Source organism: Haliotis rufescens, unplaced genomic scaffold (genome assembly GCF_023055435.1).
Source record: "Haliotis rufescens isolate VD_foot unplaced genomic scaffold, xgHalRufe1.0.p SCAF_13, whole genome shotgun sequence".
Lineage (NCBI taxonomy): Eukaryota > Metazoa > Mollusca > Gastropoda > Lepetellida > Haliotidae > Haliotis > Haliotis rufescens.
Window position 1 is genome coordinate 2,704,685 of NW_025963813.1, and position 16,610 is coordinate 2,721,294.

At 42.1% G+C, this 16,610-nt stretch overlaps 1 protein-coding gene across 1 annotated transcript; it reads right to left on the minus strand.

Moving 5' to 3' along the window:
- Positions 1–4,851: 4,851 nt before the first annotated feature.
- Positions 4,852–15,806, minus strand: LOC124115489. The gene is made up of 11 exons (XM_046476500.2): positions 15,683–15,806; positions 13,252–13,363; positions 12,711–12,811; positions 12,158–12,305; positions 11,132–11,244; positions 10,547–10,709; positions 9,479–9,603; positions 9,041–9,064; positions 8,499–8,589; positions 5,586–5,704; positions 4,852–4,956 (listed from the first exon to the last, which is right to left on the minus strand). Exons 1-11 carry the CDS (start codon positions 15,720–15,722, stop codon positions 4,946–4,948), a joined length of 1,047 nt encoding a protein of 348 aa, XP_046332456.2. The 5' UTR covers positions 15,723–15,806; the 3' UTR covers positions 4,852–4,945.
- Positions 15,807–16,610: the final 804 nt, after the last annotated feature.

A 16,610-nucleotide genomic window follows, 5' to 3' on the forward strand; every position in this document is an offset into this window, starting at 1 on the left:
ACCCTTTGATTCGCGTGATCATTGTTTCCCTTTCTGTTTCCAAATATAGGTAAATGGGAAGATGTGTCAATCGCGATTTTGTAATCTGTCTACTTGGGTCTTTGTGAAAGTACTGGCCTTTCTGGCTGTTTCTGGGTTTAGTTAGACAGTGGGCGGTAACGCATTGTTTCCTGTGGTAGACGTGTTCATAGTCACTTGAGTTTGAAAGTGTTTTATGGGAACTTGGGTTTCTCTTGTCAGAGTATGGGTAATAAACAAAACTGATTACATGAAACAGGACAAGGAAATATGCTTTATGGTTTCACATTGTGGGGTGAGAGTAATTATGTTATCAATTATTACCCAAATGTGTAAATAGTGTGTGTAAATAGTGTCACACTCGGATGTTCTGTCCCAAAACTATGGATCCTCTCTATATGGGATGATGGGATGGTTGTCCCAGAACTTAGTCATGGATCTTCTGTGTAGGGTAAGATTAGGTGATAGGGGTTTAACGTCGCGTCCAAGATTATTGCAGTTTTATAGCGACGTGCATGCACATGTGTGTGTGTGTGCGTCTGTGGTTTCTTGGACTAGTTCTTGTTCTTGACGAATGTCGATTTTATAGTGCCAGCCCACTGCGATACCATGCCGCAGTGCACCAATAATACCCCACTCAGACGCAGTATACTGACTCCGAGCCGGACCCCGAACCCCGGACCTTCCGCTATGCGGGTTGTCCCAGTTCCTAGTTAGGGACCATCTGTATAGGGTAATGAGGAGTTCGGTATATAATGAAATTAAACGCTCTCATACAGTCATTGTTAAGGTATTTATCTACAGGACAAAACAGTGTGTATTGTGTATCGATGTAGATTCGAAACATCGGTTTCAAGCAAGTATTGTTGGTGTGTGATTTATGATATAAGAGCAAATGATATATGAGAATATGTCTGCATGTAACATAACCATATATAGAGATTAAACAGTAGATGACCTGGGGTGAAGCTCCTTGAAGCCAGTTATGAATGAACGAGTGTGGAATCATAAAAAAGCGTTCGGTTTGTGTGTTCGTTGTTTAACGCCACACCCAGCAACATTCCATCTGTATCACGACAGCCTGTAATAATAAACAATCAAATGTTTGATATCATGAACATCCATCCAACATACACGCCAAGTCACCAGGCCGAGAGAAGTACATCTATTACTGTAGTTTTTGTTGTTGTACAACTCATGTACCACCGATGGTGTAATTAAGCCAATTTATAAGTAGGGTAAGCCTTTCTTACCAAACAACTACAAACCGTCCCGGCTTGGGTCCAATCACTCGGACGAGCGCCCGTCCGAGCGCCAGGAACCTCGCCAGGTCGGCTTGGGTCAAGCTGAAAGCGAATGAGTTAAAATTTGACGGTACGTCGGCATTATCAGGCGAAAAGATGACTGTTTAGCTTAAATTCTTAAAAATAATATTTCATACTGGTAAGACACCAGAAGAATGGTTGGTTAAATGGGGTTTAATTAAGCCAATTTATAAGAAGGGTAAGCCTTTGTTACCAAACAACTACAAACCACTTCCATTAACACTTGTAAGATGCTTGGGTATTTTTTTTACTTTTCTTGTTGACAATATATTCACTACTTTCATTGAAGTAAATGGATATTATTTTATCTGAAGTCTGAACTGGCTTCAGAAAGAACTACTTTGCAACTCAGAGTGCTGGCGCCAGCCTACAGGATGTCAACAACTACCACACCAAATCAGAATCAGTCGTTCGGCCAGCAGCTTTCATAGAGAAAGATGAAATGTGGATTGAGAGATCTGGCAGCTGTGTTTGGATGATCTTGTGTGAGAATTGATGATTTTGTCAAATGTACTTCTATTGAGTAAATTAAAAGTGTCCAAGTTTTTCCAATATTTAGTGTTGTCTTTTTGAACAGGATGATATATAATATTTACTTTTCACTGATCATATTTCTAAACTTTCACTGTTTCTGGAACTGGTAAGCACAAACTACCAATAGAAACAGGACGATGGGAAATTATATCACGAGAACAAAAGATATGAATATTGTGTGACTGCCAAGTAATTGGTGACGAGTTCCATTATGTATTCAACTGTAATTCTTCTTTAAGCTTACGCGCTGAATGAGTTAATAAATACTACACACACTGGCTAAACATTTGTTGTATTACTCATGTACCACCGATGGTTGTCGTCGAGTAATAAGAGAGAGAGAGAGAGAGAGAAAGAGAGAGAGAGAGAGAGAGAGAGAAAATATAGAATTTTATAAGTAAGTTGGAAGCTGATTTAAACCTTTGTTTTATGCAGCATTTATGACTTGAAAAAGGTCTATGGTAAGAAATGATTTTAATTCGTGATGGTTGCTTTTAAATCCACATGCGCTCCCCTTCACTACAATGCGTTTAGATTCAAGTTTCGGTTTCATCTTGCTCTCTGTGGGCGATCGGGTAGCCTAGTGGTTAAAGCGTTCGCTCGTCACGATGAAGATCCGGGTTCGATTCACAATGTGTGAAGCCCATTTCTGGTGTATATTGCTGGAATATTGCTAAAAACGGCGTAGAGCCATACTCACTAACTCGTTTGCTCTCAACCAGATATGTTTAAATTGTCAAATATTTGATATACACTGAAAGGCAAAAGAAACGTCACTTCTGAAAATACTGATAAAACTTAACAGACACTGGCAGTTACATGTTCTGTGGTCAATAAACTCATTTAACGTTCTACTGCTTCTTTTTGTTGCCTTAAAGTCCACTTAACAATTGAGTTTAAAATGGAGTGCTTTGCCCAAACGCAGCCTACAAAAGTTCAATGGGACTCAGTTGCGGAAAAGTCTTGTCAAAAACATGATGGTATGGGTATAAAAGACGCCCAAAACTGTTAAGCTGGCTTTCGTTATTTCGATTCATCAGCCATGCCAAGATTCTAAAGGAAATGAGAGACAACAAGCGATCGGAAGACTGCAAGCAGGCCAGAGTGCACAGGTCGTTACAAATGCATTCAATGTCAACGTCAGAACGATGTATCGTTTGCAACATCGCCACAACACCACCAACACCACCGACGACCGACCGCATCGGCGTCGTGGTCGTCCTAGAGTCACTACTCCCAGACAAGATCGGTTCATGATACGCCAACATCTACAGAACCGATTCCGAATGGCCACTGAAACAGCTCTGCAAACCATTGGCAACCACCAGCGTGTCATCAGTGATCGTACAGTCCGACGTCGCCTAACTGCCAACAACATCTCGTGCCACCGTCCTGCTCGTGTACCCATCCTGAGAGATCGTCACCGACAGGCCCGACTGCAATGGGCCATCCAGCATCAAAATTGGCGTCAACAGCAATGGAGAAGAATCATCTTCACTGATGAAAGTCGCCACTGTGTTTCAACGGTGGATGGCAGAGTCAGGGTCTTGCGAAGGAGCGGCGAACGTTATGCTGATGCTTGTGTTATGGAACGAGACCCGTGGGGCGGCCCAAGCCTCATGGTTTGGGGTGGAATCGGACTGAACCAGAGAGTGGGACCTGTGGTCTTTCAGAATATTGGTCCAGGCAGGGGTAATGACATCACAGCTCTCCGCTACATTGACCAAGTCCTCAGACCCCATATCGTGCCTTTTTTTGCCCGTCATCAAAACCACACCTTTCAGCAAGACAACGCTTGTCCCAGAACTTAGTCATGGGTCTTCTGTGTATGGTAAGTTAAGGTGAAATGGGGTTTAACGTCGCGTCCAAGATTATTGCAGTTATATAGCGACGTGCGTGTACATGTGTGTGTGTGTGTGCGTCTGTGGTTTCTTGGACTAGTTCTTGTTCTTGACGCATGTCGATTTTATAGTGCCCGTCCACTGAGATACCATGCCGAAGTGCACCAATAATACCCCACTTAGACACAGTATACTGACTCCGAGCCGACCAGTCCTTGTTTTAGCCCCTTCATGCCGAGTGACGCGGCCTGGATTCGAAACCCGGACCTTCCGCTATGCGGGTTGTCCCAGTTCCTAGTTAGGGACCATCTGTATAGGGTTATGAGGAGTTCAGTGTATAATGAAAGCAAACGCTCTCAAACAGTCCCTGTTAAGGTATTTATCTACAGGACAAAACAGTGTGTATTGAGTCTTAAGCAAGTATTGTTGATGAGTGATTTATGATATAAGATATATGAGAATATGTCTGCATGTAACATAACCATATATAGAGATTAAACAGTAGATGACCTGGGGTGAAGCTACTTGAAGCCAGTTATGAATGAACGAGTGTGGAATCATAAACAAAGCGTTAGATGTGTGTGTTCGTTGTTTAACGCCACACCCAGCAACATTCCATCTGTATCACGACAGCCTGTAATAATTAATAATCCAATGATTGATGTTATGAACATCCATCCACGCCATACACGCCAAGTCACCAGGCCGAACCATCCGATCCACTTCGTCGCCTCTTGCAAGCAGGATAGGTTGCTGGGGATACGTTCAAACATACAGGGGACACAATTACAGCCCGAGTTTTACCTGTAGGGAACATTTATCTCTGATTTCATTGACTAGGATTTTGAAATTCAGTCTGTAGATATCTCGTTCAGAAGAGTGATTTTGATTGGTTGTTGGTTTCAAGCTCATTAGCGAGAGTCACTCTGCGCTAAGTTGGGTTTGCAGATGATGCTACCACTTTCCAAACAAAGCTATGGCGGCGAACGTTATTTATTCAAACCCGGAATCCCAAATGGCGTTTTTACTAAAAATCAACGTGAAGCTGAGAATCAAGGCAACATTAGATGGGAGATGCTACGTTAGCTTGGAATACGGTTTTGTGTTTAGCTGCAGACAAAACAGACACATTATTAAGTAATTACATGTTCCTTTATTTTATCATTTGAAAAGCAGATGAATATACAGAGACAGAGATGTACCACAGATGAGCTTGAACGATGTTTTCTACGCTTGACCTGTGGGAATAAAGGAATTGTAAGTATAAATGCAGGATAAATGTTTCCGCAAGCTAAACAAACAATGTCGCTACCAAATAAGCTCTTTCTTTCGCATTTTAGTTCATAAACACCTTTTTTAAATATATAGTTTAAAAAGCGGAATGAAATTAAATGAACGAAACACTCTTTGTTGGAGAGCTGTTTTTGCTTAGTTGTCACAAACAAAAGCGAGAAGAAGGAAAACTGTTCTCTGTTTTTTTTCAAACATTTGTGTTTTTATAAGATGGGAGCGGGGAGAGCTTTGGGATCTTATTGACGAAAGCCTTCCTTTGTCGCGCCTTAGGCCCGGGTCGATTCCACACATATGTGAGTGAGTGACTATGGTTTTACGCCGCTTTTAGCAATATTCCAGCAATATCACGGCGGGGGACACCAGAAATGGGCTTCACACTTTGTACCCATGTCAGGAATCGAACCCGGGTCTTTGGCGTGACGAGCGAACGCTTTAACCACTAGGCTACCCGACCGCCCCCCACACATATGTACAATGCATGTGAACAGTACCATTTCAGTGATATTATTTGAAAACAGATAAAAGTGAAATAAAAAACCAGTATTAATAATGTTTTGTACAAACATTTACTCACATACAGACGCCAGTGCTTGTCTTGTCCGGTCAAATTGCATCTGACTTAACAGATCCCCGAGTCTGCTACCACAAATGGCCACCAGGTCGTCAACACAACTGAACGCTGTGTGGGCCATACTAGAAGGAAATATACAATAAGGTCAATTAAATGTAACACTCAAAGCATGCACCGCCGACACTTCTCAAACATATCTCATATCACATATCCTTGACTTGCAAACAGACATGCAAATCCCTGACTGACACACATAAGATATACGACCCTGATTCACAAACATAACATACACGTTCCTAACTTACACGCGATATTCACGTTCGTGACTAACACAGACGACATACACGTCCCTGACTTACACACACATGACATACACGTCCCTGACTTACACACGACATGCACGTCCCTGATTTACACACACGACATACACGTCCCTGACTTACACACACGACATACACGTCCCTGACTTACACACATGACATACACGTCCCTGACTTACACACATGACATACACATCCCTGACTTACACACATGACATACACGTCCCTGACTTACACACATGACATACACATCCCTGACTTACACACATGACATACACGTCCCTGACTTACACACATGACATACACATCCCTGACTTACACACATGACATACACGTCCCTGACTTACACACACGACATACACGTCCCTGACTTACACACGACATGCACGTCCCTGATTTACACACACGACATACACGTCCCTGACTTACACACATGACATACACGTCCCTGACTTACACACACATGACATACACGTCCCTGACTTACACACATGACATACACGTCCCTGAATCACACACATGACATACACGTCCCTGATTTACACACACATGACATACACGTCCCTGACTTACACACATGACATACACGTCCCTGAATCACACACATGACATACACATCCAACTGACACACACATGACATACACATCCCTGATTTACACACACGACATACACGTCCCTGACTTACACACACACGACATACACGTCCCTGACTTACACACATGACATACACGTCCCTGACTTACACACATGACATACACGTCCCTGACTTACACACACACGACATACACGTCCCTGACTTACACACATGACATACACGTCCCTGACTTACACACATGACATACACGTCCCTGAATCACACACATGACAAACACATCCAAATTACACACACGTCCCTTATTTATACACGTCATACCTATCCAACTTATACACGGCATACTCATCCCTGACTTACACACACATGACATACACAACCGACTTACACACACATGACATGCACGTCCCTGACTTACACACATGACATACACATCCAACTTACACACACATGACATACACGTCCCTGACTTACACACACGACATACACGTCCCTGATATACACACATGACATACACATCCGACCTACACACATGACATACACATCCGACTTACACACATGACATACACATCCGACTTACACACATGACATACACATCCAACTGATACACACATGACATACACATCCCTGATTTACACACACGACATACACCTCCCTGACTTACACACACGACATACACGTCCCTGACTTACACACATGACATACACAGCCGACTTACACACATGGCATACACAACCGACTTACACACATGACATACACATCCGACTTACACACATGACATACACGTCCAACTTACACACATGACATACACATCCGACTTACACACATGGCATACACAACCGACTTACACACATGACATACACATCCGACTTACACACACGACATACACATCCAACTTACACACATGACATACACGTCCAACTTACACACATGGTATACACATCCGACTTACACACATGGCATACGCAACCGACTTACACACATGGCATACACAACCGACTTACACACATGACATACACATCCGACTTACACACATGACATACACATCCGACTTACACACATGGCATACACATCCGACTTACACACATGACATACACATCCGACTTACACACATGGCATACACATCCAACTTACACACATGACATACACATCCGACTTACACACATGGCATACACAACCGACTTACACACATGGCATACACATCCGACTTACACACATGACATACACATCCAACTTACACACACGATATATACGTCCCTGACTTACACACATGACATACACATCCGACTTACACACATGACATACACATCCGACTTACACACATGGCATACACATCCGACTTACACACATGACATACACATCCGACTTACACACATGGCATACACATCCAACTTACACACATGACATACACATCCGACTTACACACATGGCATACACAACCGACTTACACACATGGCATACACATCCGACTTACACACATGACATACACATCCGACTTACACACATGGCATACACAACCGACTTACACACATGGCATACACATCCCTGACTGACACACATGACATACACATCCCTGACTTACACACATGACATACACGTCCCTGACTTACACACATGACATACACGTCCCTGACTTACACACATGACATACACGTCCCTGACTTACACACACATGACATACACGTCCCTGACTTACACACATGACATACACATCCCTGACTTACACACATGACATACACGTCCCTGACTTACACACATGACATACACATCCCTGACTTACACACATGACATACACGTCCCTGACTTACACACATGACATACACGTCCCTGACTTACACACGACATGCACATCCCTGATTTACACACATGACATACACGTCCCTGACTTACACACATGACATACACGTCCATGAATCACACACATGACATACACAACCGACTTACACACACATGACATACACATCCAACATACACGTCCCTGACTTACACACTCTCTTCACCTACCTACACATGGCAGATTGGTCGTTGACTCCAGCCCCCTGCAGTGGTGCTACGCAATCAAGTATCTCCTGTTGCAAGTTTGACGGACATCCTCCTTTGAACACGAAACAGTCGATAAAACTTGTCTAAAAATATTATTATCGAGTACTGAGTATGTTTAGTGCCTCGGGTGGGATTATTACATTTGCTGCTAATGCATGTCACTTTTCGAAGTATTGTACCTAGCTTTGTTACAGAAAATATATAAAGTCATATATAAAAGCAAGAACACTCTTTCAAGTAAAGAAGAAACTCCCTGAGTAACTTTGAAAATGGGGAAGTAATACACGCTAACATGCATGGATATTGTGCTGATAAACTAAGGAGCATTGTCGCGGCGAATGTAAGCGTCCTGACTTACATGCGATATTCACGTACGTGACTTACACACATGGCATACATATGTGTCGAGCACACAAGCGGATCTTTGCACGGCTATAGGAAGCAATTCTGCGCATGTTACTCGGATCCTAAATGTTTATGAGAAAGATGGAAACAACACGTACTGTCTCCTCCGTCATCGCCCGCACCTGGTCGATAAAATGTGTAAATTAATTTTGAGATTATACATATTGAGACCATAAAAAATAAATTTAAATGAGATTTCCCGGTACCACATATAAAGTTTTTTGCACCGAAGGGCCAGAGGCTACTCAGAGTGAGTGAGTAGGTTAACGTCGGTTTTAAAATATTTCAGAGATATTACATTCCACTTCTAATATGAGAAGTTTAATGCTTCGGCAAAACCTCAAAAATGTAAGTGGTTGTCATAGACCAATGATCATTATCAGAGCGAATCTGGGATTTAAACCTTTGACCATCGGATCTTGACTTGTCTAAGAGGGGTAACTCTCTCCATTGGATAACTACTTTCAAGTTGGGGTGTTCTCCGTGCCAATAGGAAGGGTTATACAGGGGTTATAAGAGAAAACAGTAATACTTACATAGGAAACTTGCCTGAGTTCTGATTTGGTCCACATTAAACATGGATGCCATACTGGCAAATTGAGCATTATCCCCGCAGGCCACGGTTAAGTTGGAGACACAGTCCAGGCTGGATGTCAGAGAACTGAAGGAAGGATAGACGGATAGCAAATTGTTAGGACATATGAAGTACAAATAATTTGTAAATACATGTACTGATGGAAATAAAAAGAGAACTGCTACGAGGGGATAGTAGTAGTTAATTTTCATTTATGATAATGAGTTTCAGCATGCAAAGGGAGATAAAAAAACAATAGTGGTGTCATGGAAAGGGTTGTGAAGCTTTTATTTACATCAAGTGTGGACGAGTTTCAGGCAATAAGTAGTCACTTATATTCTGATTACATGCTAACAAATACACAACAATAGGTTGGGCCATCAGAACTGCACTCTGTGTAAGGTGAGTGGCTTCCGACAAGACATATTTCTTCTGTCAGATCACCTGCACGCCTATGTAAGATCCGTGGCTTCAGGTCAGACAACTTTCATCTATTAGCTCACCTGCACGCCTGTGTAAGATCCGTGGCTTCAGTTCAGACAACTTTCATCTATTAGCTCACCTGCACGCCTGTGTAAGACCCTTGGCTTCAGTTCAGACAACGTTCATCTCATAGCTCACCTACACGCCTGTGTAAGACCCGTGGCTTCAGGTCAGACAACTTTCATCTCTTAGCTCACCTGCACGCCTTGGAAGATCCGTGGCTTCAGGTCAGACAACTTTCATCTATTAGCTCACCTGCACGCCTGTGTAAGACCCGTGGCTTCAGGTCAGACAACTTTCATCTATTAGCTCACCTGCACGCCTGTGTAAGATCCGTGGCTTCAGGTCAGGCAACTTTCATCTCTTGGCTTACCTTCACACCTGTGTGAGATCTGTGGCTGCAGATCAGACAATGTTCCCCTGTTAGCTCACATGCACGTCTGTGTGACATCCGTGGCTTCAGATCAGACAAATTTCACCTGTTAGCTCACCTGCACGCCTGTTTGGGATCCGTGGCTTCGTATCAGACGTTCACCCGTTAGCTCACCTGCACGCCTGCATGCCTTCCGGGGCTCCCGATGACAGAACTTGCATCTGGGCGCTTATGTCCCCAAGGCAGTTTTGCATTTGCGTCATGAAATCGTCGGGGCAGGTCGCTGGTGCTTGTGTCGTTGGGGGTCCTCTGGTTGATGGTGCCTCCGTCTCTACACCTAGAAGCATGTTGTGAAAGGGATATTGATTAATACCAAAAAACAATATTTACCATACTAGTTCATGTGATGGCTGTCTAGAACACTTGATACATGGGAGTAATTGAGTGGGTATACGGACGTGTTATACATGTAGCTGATTCCTGCTTTCAATGTGTAGGAGGGTCAAATGATGGTCACATTTATCATTTTCTATATTTTCATTACAGCTGACCTACAGAAAGAACAAAACTATCATGTCTATGCTGAGCACCACCACACATAGCCAAAATGGCATTGCAGTATCCGTAATTAACTGCCTAATGACCGATCATTCATATTTAACTATGGCTGCCCTGTTGAAATATCATGGTTCTTTTGCGAGAACCTTAAAAGGTTAATTGCCCAGGTGAGCTAATACAAAAACTTGTACATTCACTTACAAATCGACAAAAGATTTGAGCGTAGTGTGTCCAAGCGTATAACTGCAGGGTTAAAAACACTTGGGCATTTCGCGATGTTTTTTTGGAGACAACCAATGGTTCTTCTCACCTTCCTAAAACAAAAACAAAAATACTAATGACATACTAATTGATTCTGAAGTTAAATTGCTATCTGCAAAACAAATATATTACGCTCATCTTTTTGTCAATCCAGTATTTTACTGGAAAAATTATGTTTAATACTACCCAGGAATATTGTCAAAACCAGCTCCATTTCTCACTCACTTCAGATACATGTAACTGATAAATAATATCATTAATAATAATATTGCATAAAGCCGCGTTAACCAGATTCACTCACTTCTTAAATCAGTCAAAGAATTAAATGCAAAACACATGTTAAGTATTGGAGAAAACACGCTCATGAGGTTTTGGTAGACAGGGCATGCCCTGGGGGTCGGGAAAAACCGCGGGGGCTTGGCCCCCTTGGTTTTTCCCTCTCCCCAGGGCATGCTCTGTCTACCAAAACCGAGGGAAAGTGTTTTTCCATGCTTATAAACCGAAAAAAAGAAACTTAAAACAACATTTATCAACATTTTTATGTTTCGAACATACTTTCCATGAACCTTAGGAAACGCGCGTAAAATATCTGTTGCTGGCGTACGGATCTTGAAAAGGACATTCTAAAAAACCAGTGAAGCTTATCAACACCTCTGTAGCCTCGTGGTACACTCAATGGGCTACAGATATGAAGGTTGCGAGTTCGATCCTCGGGAATATAAAGAAAACAATTGTGATTTGATCTTACATTTCATTACATGTTACAATCTGAACGGAAGTTATATTAATTAAATACCCAAGACATTATATAAAATCCCAGGGACATTACAACGTCCCTGTTTATGAGATTTAACCAGACTGGAAAGTAAAACCTCACGATAGGTTTTAATGCCTATAGAAAGAAGTCTCTTACTTAATAGCGATCCCAATGAATAGGTTTATAAAAATGGATAATGCATGTGTTACCCGCAAACGATAGGTTGATCGTAGACAAGACGTTGCAGTTTGTGTGCACATCTCTGAATCTTGCCCTGCCTCCTGAATGAACAGGTTGTCCCCCTCCTTCTGTCATCCTCATTCTCGTCCTCATCCTCATCGAGATCCACCTCACCGCCTGAGTATCAATAACACATGCGAAGCAGATGGTTCATGTTTGTTTGTTTGTGTTAAATACCGCATCGCAATTGGGATACGATAACATGCATCAACTGAGTCAGTGAGTCTGACCACTCGATCTCGTTAGTCACCTCTTACGACAAGCATGGGTTGCTGAAGACCTATTCTAACCCTAATCTTCATGCGTGAACGAGGGTGATGGATGCTGGTTCGTTTTTTAAAATATAATTCTGGAATATTTCTGGCAAAAATCTCGTTCGCCAGATGCCAGCTGTTGTACAAATACTGTGCTGTGGGTTTAAAAATGTTGTTTGGCTTGTCCTTCTAGAGATTCAATTGTATCGTCTTGAAAGATATCCCATATTCACGAAGAGGGCATACGGTGTTCGTCTTGTGTACTCACACACTCTGGAAATCATGACATCAAAGGTGGATACCGTATCTTTCATGTATTGACATTCTCCAACGACCTCATCCATACAACCAAGGGCCTGTCCAGCATCACTGGGGAAACATAACGCGACATAAATAGTTAAGACTTAACATAAAATATACAAGGTTGAAACATACTAAAAATAAATCCGGATCTGATCAATAACTTAATAAGCCAATACTGGAAGGTACAGACATCAACAAGGCGATATTGATTTCCTGGTCATTCATAGGTTCCACAGCTAGAAATGTCAAAAACCGGGTTCGATTCCCCACATAGCTACAATGTGTGAAGGCCATGTCTGGTGTCCCCCGCCTCGATACTGCTGGAATACAGCTAAAAGCGGCGTCGAATATACTTACTCACTCATTCACATGAACCTAAACGATATCAGAATGGTTCCTCATTTCTAAAAATATCACTTTAAGGATTGTGTCGTTACCCTACATTGTTTTAAATATTGATACATAAGATACATTCAAATCAGCTTGGTTATAAAAAGACTATCTACCTGCAGAATTGCGGCACCTGGTCCGGAGGAAGGTCACTGAGCGCACCACTATAGGGAATCATTGGGATATAACAATGCCTCATGTCACACCTGTCACCATAGCTCAGTCTGGCTGCAAAGAAACACGAACGTCATGCTTGGTTTGACTAAGTTTATGATGCTGGAACACATCAGGAGCTCTCGTGACTGCTTATTATCGCAGGGGCACTTAGAGCTAGGATGGGTGCGTTCAACTCTCCATGCTCATATATATACACTTTCTCTATTGTCCAGAGCTACAGATGAGCAGCGTATTTGCGTAACCCCCCCCCCCCCCCCCCCAAAAAAAAAAAAAAAAAAAAAAAAATTAAAATAATAATAATATTAATTAAAAATTAAAAAATATTTAAAAAAATATAAAATAAATATATGAATAAATATATATATTCAAAACCCAATTACTCTCAATTAACTTGCGAACAGGAACGCAAGCATTAAATGAAAAACTCAAATGTATAAAAACAGCACGCGTAAATGACCAATGAGGTTTTTTCAGCATGCGAACAATGGAGTCCATTTCCGAAACACAATTCCGAGCTTATTTACTTTCCGAGTCAAGCCTATATTTAGAACATTTATACACATCTAAAACATTATTTCACTTTTTTAAAATCTTAAAATGTTCACTAATTTTGGGAAAAACCCAATAGAGTGATGAATAGACGAGTGAAAAAATATTGGTTAACCAATGAAAATGTAATAACCCAATTAAAACAGAAAATTGCTCAAAAAGTTATCTGGAGATCTGATTGTCCATGTATAACATGATTCAAGCCGTGGGTGTTGAACGTAGATCAATAAAACAAAGAGCTACAATTACATTGTTCAATGTTATGGGTCACGTACAAAGGTCAAGGCCAGATATAATGAGAGCCGTGACCCGTGCGACCTTACAGCTGACACAAAATTACACCAGAACATGATTTATATAAACATTTCCTGTATTTAACCTCCTTGTCAGATAATCATGTACACAGTCTTGTTCTGCTGCAATTTTCAAGAAAGTGGAATTTGAGTTAACGCCACAAAGGTGAGATCAAGCTACGTGTATGCATGAGTGTGTGTTGCTTGTACTCGTCCGGACTTACGACGGCTTTAATGCCAGCCCACCGAGATGCCATGCTTGCAGTTTAACATGAATACCCCACTCAGACACAGTACAATTCTTTTACGCCCTTAATGATGAGCAGAAGGCAGGGTAATAATAAGTACCAACTTTAAACGTCTTTTGGCATGACACAGCCAGGGGATCGAACCACGGACCTTGCGCTCTCCGGGGCAAGAAGCTCATCCACTAAGTTGAGTTTTCACGTTACAGATTTGAAATATTATGAAATCCCGTTAATCAGTGAGTACCATTTCAGATGAAGTGACATCACGTAACAAAAACCTGGGACGATCTGTACATTTGTTGACGTGCACAAGGTAATTTTATGAGGTTTCCGGATAAACAAGGTTTCACTTCAGTGAACATAACAACTTTTAAAGGTCTTCGGCGGACAAACGAGGTTTCACTATATGGCTACTGACAATTTAAAAGAGACATTTTGAAAAACAAATGAGCAAAACGTATTTTTACTTCGACCATAAGAACTGTTATGTTCTTGTTGTTGTTGTTTAACGCCGCATTCAATGGGTGAGAGAGTATTCCACATATATCACGCCGTTTTAACGCCGCATTCTGCAATATTTATATTACAGTTAAATGACGGCAGCCTGTAATTCGTCGAATAAGGAGCTGAAACGTTGACCGAACCGAAGCACCCGAACAAAAGGTCGCCTCTTTCAACCAGCATGTAAGTCATATGAAAGTATTTCACATGTTTCTGGGGACCACTTCTGACCTGGGCCCACTAGCACAAAGCGATCTTAGCGCTAGGATGATTGTAACTCCCATGCATTAACACAGGCTTACAATAGTCGTAGCGCTAAAATCGCTTTGTGCAAGCGGGCCCGAATCCGCACAGGTTTTAATTACAGTAGAGGGCACGGGTGGCCCAGTCGTCTAAGGCGCCGCGATTCGCTGTGCAGAGTTGCGTCCCTTGGGCACGCCAGAAACCTATGATTGTGGGTTCGAATTCCGGTTCGCCCCGATAATGTTTCTAGGTCTCTCAGCACCACACCTGTGCTCGTGGGTTTCACGGAAGTGGTAAACGTCTGAGACCTGCATCACTTCGGGCTTTCCTCCCACATAAAGCTGACACGCCGTGATGTAACTGGAATACTGTTAAAAGCGTCGTTAAACCCAACTCATTCACTCATTAACTACAGTATCGTATGTTAAATATCGGCGGATTCGTGAACCACGTTATAAAAAGTTTGGCCCAATAACACGTATGCCAAATAACATTCAATAATCTGTAAATACAGCAGAACCATGCATACTACTTACCCATAGAAGCCAGCATAAAGACAACCAAGTAGGGCGTCATGTTGTTTAGAGTCTGTTACCACCTCTGTACCCAGCTGGGCTCAAAATGCAACAAGTAGGTGACGACTCGTATTATATACTCGCGCTGTGCACTTAAACCTGGTGTTAAAGCTGTCCCAATTAAGCCTGACATTAAAACCCTGTAATTGGTCCGAACCAATTTGGAAGGATAGTTTTTCACATTAATTATTACAGTAAACGTTGGGCACGTCACTTCAGGCTATGATTTATATATCTTTATATAATGATCTTATCATGCTAATATTTCAGGAAACATGTTACCATATATATACACAACAATGTCGTGGTATGTCACTCACGATGTTGCAAGATCTAAAAGTGGCATTGCGAAATGGTTGACCTTTTCTGGTTGTATCAGTTTGCACAGTCGAATCTCTCTTATCCGGACACAAGCGTCCAAAACACTGGTATCCGATACAGTCGTGTGTTTTGCACTGTCGGTTATTACTATTCTCTGCCCGGATCCGGAAAGCGGATTCCCGGATAAAGGATGGTTGGTTGATTGGTTTGTTTGTTGTTTAACACTGCACTCAGCAATATTCCAGCTATATGACGGCGATCTGTAAATAATCCACGCAATTGGGATACGATGACATGCATCAACCAAGTCGTCAGCGAGCCTGACCACCCGATCCCGTTAGTCGCCTCTTACGACAAGCATAGTCGCCGTTTACGACAAGCATGGGTTGCTGAAGACCTATTCTACCCCGGATCTTCTCGGGTCCCCGGATAAAGGAATCATTGTATGTAGTATTCATTTTGCGTAAATATCATCCGACTATTAATCGAGAACATTAAATATTTATCAAAGCGTAGTCTGGAAGCATACGATAAGTTTGTGTGTGGTTGGGTGGGAGACACTGTGTCG